We start from the raw sequence: 10,559 nt of genomic DNA on the forward strand, positions 1-10,559 counted from the left end.
TCCACCGAGCCAAACCAGCTAGGGCTGGCTGGACTCTCCCGGACAATGGAAGTGTGAGGATGTTGTAGCACAAGCTTTCCTCATGTTTGAAGGCCGAATAATATTCCATTGTATGTCTGCACCACTTTTTTTTTTGTTGTTGTTAATCCATTCATCTTGGGGTGGATACTTGAATTGCTTCTACCTCTTGGCTACTGTGATTAATGCTGCATCGGAGACCCTCACCCCAGCCGGGAGGTCTCCCTAGGTCCAACGTTTGAAAATAAAAGCCAGGCCTCCCAGGGCCCTCCTGCCTTAGACATCGTCAGAGTTCATGCCTGCCTTGGACTCTTCTGTCCTCCTCAGGAGGCAGCCAGCTTTCCTTTCTCATGCAGACTGTGTGTACCCTGTGTGGGGCTCCCACCGGGCCCCACGATTTCACAGAGCCTTCGGGAGGCTTGGTTTGGAGCCGCTAAAGACAACTGGGCTGAGGCCCGACCGGTGTGGCTCAGTGGTTGAGCGTCGACCTACGAACCAGGAGGTCATGGTTCCATTCCCGATCAGGGCACGTGCCCGGGTTGTGGGCTCGATCCCCCGTGTGCCATGCAGGTGGCAGCTGATCCATGATTCTCTCTCATCATTGATGTTTCTATCTCTCTGTCCCTCTCTCTTCCTCTCTGAAATCAATTTTAAAAAAGTATATATTTTTTAAAAAAGAATTCACTTTATATTAAAAAAAAAAAAAAGAAAAAAAAAAGGTTTGAGCCTCCCAGGAAGCCAGGCTGGGAGTATGAGGATGCTGACGGGGACTGGAAAAACCAAACCCACCCCGGCCAGTCTGACAAACACAGGCAGACGCGGTCGGGTGCTGAGGAGGTGGACAGACCAGGGCCGCGACCGGACAGGACTCTGTGATCTGACAAGAGGGATGTCCTTCCTGGTCAGCCCCGGGGACAGCCAGGCTTCCAGAAGAGCCCGGCCAAGCTTAGGAAACAGGCCGGCTTTTCATCCTGGCTCCTCCTAAGTCCCCATGTCCAGACGTCTGCCCGCTGGCGCCATGGTAACCGTGAGGCCACAATGGAACATTCTTCCTGAGGTGGTAGAAGGGGATCCCTGTGTCGGGCTCTTGCTGCGTCAGGTCGGAGCGAGCTCATTTCTCCTTCAGCGGGAGCAGTTCGCAGAAGAGCTCTGAGAACAATCGGACGAGGGACACCCGGTGTCCGGAGTGGGACATGGTGACTGAGAACGGCGCCCATGGCTTCCTCGGGCTCTTGGGCATCGTTGGAGGCAAAGGGAGGAGGTAAGGCGGGCGGATGGCCAGGACGCATCGCCTGGGGCTTAAATCTATTTTTATTGATGTCAGAGAGGAAGGGAGAGGGAGAGGGAGAGAGAGAGAAACATCAATGATGAGAGAGAATCATTGATCGGCTGCCTCCTGAATGCCCTGACTAGGAATCAAACCGTGACCTCCTGGTTCACAGGTCGACGCTCAACCCCTGAGCTACCCGAACTGGCCGCATGGCCTGGGATGCAGACACACCTGAGCTTGGCTTCCAGCCTCTCCACTTGGCAGCCACGTGCCCTTGGGCGGGCTCCTCAGTGTCTCCCAGGGTCAGTTTCTGAATCTGTAAAATGGGGCTAATCCCCGTGTCTACATCACGGGGTTATGGTGCGAGTGAACGCAGCAAAATGCCAGGTTTGTGGCTACCGTATGTGAAAGCAGGACCTGTCCCTGGTTAAACCCAGCATCATGGAACCCAGCCGCGTTCAGTAGGAGGGACAAAACCAGGGCGGACTCACACTGAACCCCTGCCTTTTCCTTTCGGCAGCGCTTTACAGCGACAGCGTTAAGGCAAGGGTTGAATTCCAGGAGCCAAACACCAGCACCTTTCTGAGCCCCAACTCTCTGGGAAGCGGGGACCCTGGCTGGATCGACAGGCGGGGGCGGCCCCTTCTCCTCGGGCCGTCTCCTAGGTCCCAACAGAATCTCGGTGCCCGGTGCCTGGTCCCTGCCACCGGACTGCCCGGGACCAGGCCACAGGGACAGGACAGGTGTGTCCCTCATGTCCCGAAGCTGTGCTGGTGGGAAGGGAAGGGAAGGGCAGGGGCCGGGCCTCGGACACTGGGGGAAGGCACTGCTCAGGGAGGAGAGGAAACGCGCTCTTGTCCCCACAGCTGCCCGTGGTGTCTGCTGCGGCCGCGCCTGGGGACAGCGGGGATGGCGGGGATGCTCTTGGTGCTGCTCTGCGCCTCCCACGCTGCTGCTAGTGAGTGCCCGCTGTCCCCGTCACCACAGGGCCCTTCCGTCCGCGGGCCGACGCTCTGTCCACTGAGCCAAACTGGCCAGGGCATGGGAGCTTCCCAAAAATGCCCGTGCCCAGGCCCTGTCACCAGGGGTTGGGGAGGGGGCCGGGGGCAGGTGGATGGAGTGTGCAGCCAGGTGGGGAGTCCCTGCACCCCACTCTGCAGGGGTGGCGAGGAGAGGGCCCCCAGGGACACAGCGACCGGCGAGGGAGGACGTGGGGTGGCCAGGCGGAGCACGCCCCCTCCCCACCCCCCATATGGGCACCATCCTCTCTTTCATAGGGAAGGAAACCAACTAGGAAAAGAAGCGGGGGTGGGAGAGTTAATGGTGACCATGGCGAGCCAGACAGAGTGGGCGGCCAGCAGGAGGGGGACCTGCAGTCGAGTGTGGGGGTGGTGGCCACAGGCCCACCCACCCCTGGCCCCAGCGGTGAGGCCCCCCTGCACCTCCCTCTGCAGGTTGTGGCATCCAGAAAACCAACGTTATAGAGACTTCCGAGGAGGGTCTGGTCAGCGAGAAGGAGTTCCCGTGGGTGGTGTCCCTGCAGAACTCCCACCACGCCCACCTGGCTTTCGGCAGCATCCTCAGTGAGTTCTGGATCCTCAGCATCGCGTCCGCCTTTCAGCACAGGCCAGTACCCGGACTGGGGCCTCACGGCGCCCTGGGCAGGTGGGGAGCTGTTCCCCCGCTCAGCTGGGGGAGGCCTGGAAGGTGGACTCCTGGTGTCGGGGTGACAGGCCTGTTCCTGGCTCAGCACTGCCAGGAGTCCTGGGTCCTCGGGTCGCCAGATGCCAGCCTTGGAGCTCCCGCTGCCCCACCCCCCAACGCCCCCACCTGCACAGCGAAAAGGTGCTCCTCATCCTCTGCAGGAAGGTCGTTCCTTCCTGCCCGTTTTACGGGGACGCAGAGGCGCTAACGTTGGTAGGAGCCCTGGTGTTAAAGCTCGCCTGGGGCCTTAACAATGTGCAGGAAACACGCCAGCATTTAAGCGCAGGGATCTGATTGTTGCTTCTTTGAACCTCTCTGTGTTTTCAAAATTCTTTACATTTAATGTGCATTCTTTATTTATTTTATTTTTTTAAATATATTTTATTGATTTTTTACAGAGAGGAAGGGAGAGAGATAGAGAGTCAGAAACATCGATGAGAGAGAAACATCGATCAGCTGCCTCCTGCACATCTCCTACTGGGGACATGCCCGCAACCCAGGTACATGCCCTTGACCGGAATCGAACCTGGGACCTTTCAGTCCACAGGCCGATGCTCCATCCACTGAGCCAAACCGGCTTCGGCTAATGTGCATTCTTTAAACCAGAAAAAAACACACCTGCAAATGTTATTAAAAGAATAATTGTTTTTTGTTGTTGTTGGGTTTTTTTTGTTTGTTTTTTTTAAACAATATGTTTTATTGATTTTTCACAGAGAGGAAGGGAAGGGGAGGGGATAGAGGGTTAGAAACATTGATGAGAGAGAAACATTGAGCAGCTGCCTCTTGCATACCCCCGACTGGGGATGTGCCCGCAACCAAGGTACATGCCCTTGGCCGGAATCGAACCTAGGACTGTACAGCCCGCAGGGCGACGCTCTATCCACTGAGCCAAACCGGTCAGGGTTTTGTTGTTTTTTTAAATCTTACTTTTTGACCCAATGATTTCACTTCTGGGAATCAACATTCAGGAAATAATTTCAGCCACTGGAAAAATTGTATACACAGAGTTGTTCATGGGATAGTTAATAAAACACTGGGACATAACGTACAATTATTATGGAGAAATGAAACATAGTATATTACTCTTATATAGTACTAGGGGCCCGGTGCACGAAATTCGTGCACTGGGTGTGTGTGGGGGGGGAGTGTCCCTCAGCCCAGCCTGCCTCCTCTCACATACTGGGAGCCCTCAGGCGTTGACCCCCATTACCCTCCAATCGCAGGATCGGCCCCTTGCCCAGGCCTGACGCCTCCGCCAGAGGTGTCAGGCTTGGACAGGGGACCCCCGTCTCCCCCTGATCACTGGCTCTGGCCCCCGCCCAGGCCTGAGGCCTCTGGCCCAGGAATCATGCCTGGGCAGGGGACCCCCATCTCCCCCCGATCACTGGCTCTGGCCCCCGCTCAGGCCTGAGGCCTCTGGCCCAGGAATCATGCCTGGGCAGGGGACCCCCATCTCCCTCTGATCGCTGGCTCCACCCCCCGCCCAAGCCTGACGCCTCTGACCCAGGCTTCAGGCCTGGGCAAGGGGACCATCATATCCCCCCAATCCCCGGCTCCGCCCCCCGCCCAGGCCTGATGCCTCGGCCAGAGGAGTTGACCCTCATCACCCTCCGATCACCAATCACCGGATCGGCCCCTTCACCAGGCCTGAGGCCTCTGGCAGAGGTGTCAGGCCCGGGCAGCGGGGACCCGCAGCTGCAGCGGCCCCGCGATCATGGGCTCCACTTTAGGCCCAGGCAAGGGACCCCTAGCTCCTGGGACTGCCAGCTTCGACTGTGCCCAGCTCCCATCACTGGCTCCACTCCTACTTCCTGCTATCACTGGCCAGGGCGGAAAAGGCACCTGATTCTCCGATCATGGCTGGGGGGCAGGGCAAAGGCGGCCCCAGGGCCACCTTGGCCCTGCCCCCCAGCTCTTAGCTCCCCCCTGGGTTTCCAATCACTGTCAGTGGCAGGGGGCTTCTTCCTGCTTTCCCTTTCGCCTCCCTGCATTGTGCCTACATATGCAAATTAACCGCCATCTTGTTGGCAGTTAACTGCCAATCTTAGTTCGCAGTTAATTTGCATATAGCCCTGATTAGCCAATGAAAAGGGTAGCTCGTACGCCAATTACCATTTTTCTCTTTTATTAGTGTTGATATATAAATATATTTATAGATAGGTAGATAGATATAGATATATAGATATACACATACAGAGTATGGGGAGAGACTATCCTATATAATAAAAGGCTAATATGCAAATCCACCAAATGGTGGAATGACCGGTTACTAACGACACACACTGACCACCAGGGGGCAGATGCTCAATGCAGGAGCTGCCCCTTAGTGGTCAGTGTGCTCCCACAGGGGGAGCGCAACTCAGCCAGAAGCGAGTGCGGCAGTGGTGGCAGGAGCCTCTCCCGCCTCTGCGGCTGTGCTAAGGATGTCCGACTGCTGGCTTAGGCCCGCTCCCCAAGGGCTCGGAACTGCAAGAGGGCACAGGCCAGGCTGAGGGACCCCCCCGCCCCCGAGTTAACAAATTTTGTGCACCGGGTCTCTAGCAATTACTATAATTGGCAAAACAAATTATAGTATAAACTTTCAATGGAATATTGTGCAGCTGCTGATTTTTTTACTTATGACATATTTTTTACATTGAAAATACATGTGCAAAGTAGAATGTTCATGAGGAACCAAAGGATATACAAGGAAAGGGATCCTTTCCCTCCGTGGCATGTCAGTTACTGTATCCCTCCCTTGAACTCTGTCACCAGTTTCTAGGGGATTCTTCCTTAAATACCCAGTGCATGTATGGCTCTCTGTATACATAGCTATATACCCACAGGTCCTATAAGCCTATATCTACCGACAGAGGGGGAATTTTCTTCCCCCGGCATTCGTCTGCTAGGGCGGCCATAACAAAAGCCCGCAGACAGGGTGGCTCAGACAACAGAAGTTTATTTCTTACTGTTCTGGAGGCTGGAAGTCCGAGAACGCGGTGCTGGCAGGGTTGGGTCTCCTGAGGCCTCTCTCGTGGGCTCGCGGACTGCTACCCCCTCAGGGCGTCCTCACATGGCCTTCCCGCTGTGTCCGCACTCCCCTGTCTCTTCCTAGTTTTATAAGGACACCAGTCCCTTTGGACTAGACTCCTGCCCTTATGGCCTGAGTGAATCTTAATTGCCCCCTTAAAGGCCCTGTCTGCAAATGCAGCTGCTTTTGGGGAACACAATTCAGTCTATAACACCCCCCTTCCCCCCAAAAAAGACAACGACCAGTAGCACACCATACTCAGTATTTCACCATACTTTTTTCACTCTATCATGAGTATTGGGAAGTCTTTTTTCAAAAACATTTTTAAAATTGATTTCAGAGAGGAAGGGAGAGGGAGAGAGAGATAGAAACATCAATGATGAGAGAGAATCATAGATTGGCTGCCTCCTGGAGACTCCCTACTGGGGATCGAGCCTGCAACTTGGGCATGTGCCCTGACCGGGAAACGAACCATGACCTCCAGGTTCATAGGTTGATGCTCAACCGCTGAGCCACGTGGCCAGGCGAGAGCAACATTCTTTTCATCAGCTGCACAATATCCCACGACGGAGGTACCATCACCCAGTCCTCTAATGAGGGACATTTGCATGGTTTTCGACCTTTTCCCAGGGCCCAAAACGTGGCAGTAGGTGGAGCGGTACCTACGTCATTCCCCACACAGGCGGGCATCTTGCAGCATGAGTGACCGGGGAGTGTAAGACGGGGTTCGACATTCACAGGGACCGCCACTAGCCCTTTGAGAGCTTCTGCTTTGTGTTGGGGTTCCCGATATTGCTACTTTCTGTTTCGTCTGCTGTTTTGGTTTGCTTTTCTCTTTGACCCAGGGTTTTGTGAAAGACAGAGTTTTAAAATATCCAGGTGGTAAGGTGTTTTGTTCTATTTTCCGCACCATTTAACTTTGAGTTATCCTGCGTGGTGATTTAGGAGTTTGTTGAGGCTGTCCTTGTGGTCCTTGTGAATCTTGTTTTAAAATGTAGCGCCCGTGACCGGAATCAAACCCAGGACCCTGCAGTCCGCAGGCCAGTGCTCCATCCACTGAGCCAAACCCGCTCATTATTATGATCATGGAAACGGGGGAGAACGCAGCCTTCTTGGCGCCTCGGCTTCTCAAGGTGCCCCCGCTCTCCCTGCAGGAAGGACGCCGTGGCCGTCGTGGGCATCGCGAGGATGAACGCCTCGGTGGTGTCTCACGAAGAGTTCCCGGTCAACACCATCATCGTCCACGAGGACTTCGACAACAAGACGATGACCAATGACTTGGCCCTCCTGAAGACAGACACCGCCATGCGGTTCACCAGCCTGGTGCAGCCCATCTGCTTCCTGGGCAGGAAGCTGTACATGCCGCTGGCCTCGCGCAACTGCTGGGTGGCCGGCTGGAACCCCACGTTCGCAGTTATGCCTTCCTTCTCCTGGCGGAGGCTGAGTGTGCTGGCAGTAGGGGGACTTGGACGGACCATTCTAGCACTTATCTTTCTTACAAAAAAATAATACTTTTATTGATTTCAGAGAGGAAGGGAGAGGGAGAGAGAGAGAGAAACATCAATGATGAGAGAGAACCATGGATTGGCTGCCTCCTGCACGTCCCACACTGGGGATCCAGCCTGCAACCCTGGTATGTGCCCCGACGGAAATTGAACCGTGAGCTGCTGGTTCATAGGTCCACACTCAACCACGGAGCCACGTGGGTCAGGCTAGGGCTTATCTTAAGAATGCAGGTGGCTCGAGGTTCTAGAGTCCGGCTGGAACCCACAGCTAACCAGGCAAGATCCCCAGTGCTTGCCCTTTCTGTGGCCATCCTTACTAGTATACTCGGCCCTTTTTCCTTCTAGTCCTACATACACCAGAATCGGAAGTACATAGGCAGCTGGCAACCTGAAATCAGCGCGAGTTACAGGGGGGCCAGGGACACTGCTCCCCGAACCAGAGCGAACTGTCCTCTTGTCTAAGCCATCCTTGTTTTCTGGGGAAATAAACAAGGAAATGTACTCTCTGTAGATGTTGAAAAGGGATATACATATGTTCTCTGCCTGTATTCACCTTCAAGTTCAAAGCACAAGTAGCTTCCAGTAAAAAATCTCAGCCCGGGTCCTGCTGTCGAGGAGGAAAGGGGGTTGATCGGCACGGGGCCTGCTCACCCCCACCTGGACGTGTGGGCCGTAGTCGCGGTGGCTGCGGGGGTTGTCTTCTTGCTGATAACTCTCGGGCTCTCTGTTGCATGGTGCAGACGGGAGAGCAAATGACGATGAGTATCCTAAGGAAAATCTCCGTGCAAGACATCGACCTGTGCCCCTTATACAAGTTCCAGAACACAGGATGTGGCAGCCACGTGGAGCAGGAGACCGATACTGTCTGCTTGGTAAGGGCATGGCGGACTCGCCCTGGCTGGTGGCTCAGTGGTTAGAGCATTGGCTGGCGGACTGGAGGGGTTGTGGGTTCGATTCCCGGTCAAGGGTATGTACCTCGGTTGCAGGCTCGATCCCCAGCCCGGGTCAGGGCGTGTGTGGGAAGCAGCCCATCGATGTCTGTCTCTCACGTCGATGTTTCTCTCTCCCTCTCTGTCTCTCCATCTCTCTCTCCTGCTCGCCCTCCTTCTCTCACTCCCCCTTCTCCCTCCCTCCCACTCTCTCTAAAAAAAATCAATGGAAAAATATCCTGGGGTGAGGATTAACAAAAAAAGAACATGACGGAGCAGAAGCTCAATGCAGAGAGGAATCGTGTCACTTCCAGAGATGGGGGACCCCCGAGGCAGGGACTGTTACTGTGTGGCTGTCGGGACTGACTCTGTGTGGGCTGGCACTTGGCGGAGAGCAAGTGCTCAGTAAAACGCCTGCAGAATGGACCCCCCCCAGGCCCCGTTGCCAGTGGAACATGATCAGGCAATTCCACTTTCAAACCTAGGTAACTGGCCAGGGTCACCTCGCTAGCCAAGTGTGCCAAGCTCCCACCCATGCACCTGGAGAGAGAGAGAGGTCAGTGTGGCAGAATGCCCGTGGCCTCACGACCGCTCCCACGGGAGCAGGGAACGCCGGGAGCACGCGCAGAGACCAGAGGCTGCTCAGGCGACCCTAGTCCAGCGTGACCCTGACCCTCTCAGGACTGTGGGTGGGAGCGAGCAGCTTCAGTGAGGGATGGAAACAAAAGAGAGAGCAGAGGGGGGGGAAGGTGACCATTCCAGGCCAGAAAGGAAAGGAATATCAACATTCGAGGCATGAGAAACCGAAAGAGGGATTCATTCCAAGTACTGAAAAGGGGCAAGACAATGAAATGCGAACCAGGAAGCTACAGGCAGAGTGCAGAAGTCGGCAAATAAATTGTACAATGAAAGGAAGAGTAGTCCTGTTGAGATTTGTGGCGGTGGCTGCCCAGATTGGAGAGAGTACCCTATCATCTGCCCCGTTTCCAGCGAGAACAGGCGTAGAACATTTCTGGAGCAAACCGTAAATTGCACAAGGATGTATTAACAAAGAAAAGTTCTTTCAGCCCGGCCAGCGTGGCTCAGTGGTTGAGCATCAATCTATGAGCCAGGAGGTCACAGTTCGATTCCCGGTCAGGGCACATGCCCGGGTTGCGGGCTCGATCCCCAGTGTGGGGCATGCAGGAGGCAGCCGATCAATGATTCTCTCTCATCGTTAAGGTTTCTATCTCTCTCTTCCCCTCTCCTTTCCTCTCTGAAATCAATAAAAATATATTTTAAAAAAGGAAACAAAAATGAAAAGTTCTTTAAGACCTGAAGCCTTCTTCTGTCCTTTGTCACAGGGGGACCCGGGAAACCCGCTCATGTGCCAGCTGCAGGGGCTGGACCTGTGGGTGCTGCAAGGAGTCCTGTTGCAGGGGGGCGAGAGGTGCCCTGGCCTCTTCCTGTACGTCAAGGTGGAAGACTACGGCGACTGGATCACGTCCCAGACACAGATGGACAGCCTTCTCCCCCTGTCCATGTTCCACCACTACCACCCCCACCAGGAGAACGCGGCCCCTGCCCAGGGCCCCTCGGCGCCCACCAGGGAGACGCAGCTCCGAGAGCCAGCAAAGGTGACCGTCCTCATGGACAGATCTCCGTGGCCGGAGAACGGCTCTTCCGAGGGCGTGGAACCCCAGGGGAAGGGCGTGAGGGAGTTGGACAGCTCCCCGGAGGCCGAGGAGGCCCTGCCCCCGGACTATGACTATTACAGCCAGCAGGCCGAGCAGGGGGGGTCCATTTCGGGTCAGAACAGGTTGCATCAGCCCCAAGAAACGCTCTTGCTTTCTTCTGCGCTTGTTTTCTTTTGGAGCAGTAGACAGTCTGGGAGCTAACCCTCCCCCTGCACCCCCCACGGGAGCGTAGGCTCAGAATGCTGAGTGCGGGCGCCCGCCATGCCAGGTGGGGGCCTGATGGCTGCACGCCCGGCTGCCCCGGCCCGCGGCCCGCCCTCTGTGTCACTGCCACGTGCTCCCACGGCACCGTCATCTGTGCTTGTGAACTAAAGGTGGGCTGACGAGTCAAACCTCGAGAGTGCCCTGTGGTTCTTTCAGTGTCAGCGTTTCCAGGGGCCAGGCTGG

At 55.5% G+C, this 10,559-nt stretch overlaps 1 protein-coding gene across 1 annotated transcript; it reads left to right on the forward strand.

Annotated features, from left to right (window-relative positions):
- Nucleotides 1-857: 857 nt before the first annotated feature.
- Nucleotides 858-10,504, forward strand: PRSS54 (serine protease 54). Its single transcript, XM_059667905.1, has 7 exons — nucleotides 858-1,279; nucleotides 1,809-2,031; nucleotides 2,155-2,246; nucleotides 2,743-2,918; nucleotides 7,161-7,415; nucleotides 8,248-8,379; nucleotides 9,780-10,504. The coding sequence occupies exons 1-7, from the start codon at nucleotides 1,234-1,236 to the stop codon at nucleotides 10,311-10,313; spliced, it is 1,458 nt and encodes a 485-aa protein (XP_059523888.1). The 5' UTR covers nucleotides 858-1,233; the 3' UTR covers nucleotides 10,314-10,504.
- The last annotated feature ends 55 nt before the right edge of the window (nucleotides 10,505-10,559 follow it).

This window comes from Myotis daubentonii, chromosome 15, assembly GCF_963259705.1.
Source record: "Myotis daubentonii chromosome 15, mMyoDau2.1, whole genome shotgun sequence".
Taxonomy (NCBI): domain Eukaryota; kingdom Metazoa; phylum Chordata; class Mammalia; order Chiroptera; family Vespertilionidae; genus Myotis; species Myotis daubentonii.

Coding starts and splice junctions, on each gene's coding strand:
- PRSS54 (XM_059667905.1), top strand. CDS start 1,234: ATGGCTTCCTCGGGCTCTTGGGCATCGTTGGAGGCAAAGGGAGGAG. Junction 2,919..7,160: donor CCGCCTTTCAGCACAGGCCA/GTACCCGGACTG, acceptor CCCTGCAGGAAG/GACGCCGTGGCCGTCGTGGG. Junction 7,416..8,247: donor GCTGGAACCCCACGTTCGCA/GTTATGCCTTCC, acceptor TGCATGGTGCAG/ACGGGAGAGCAAATGACGAT.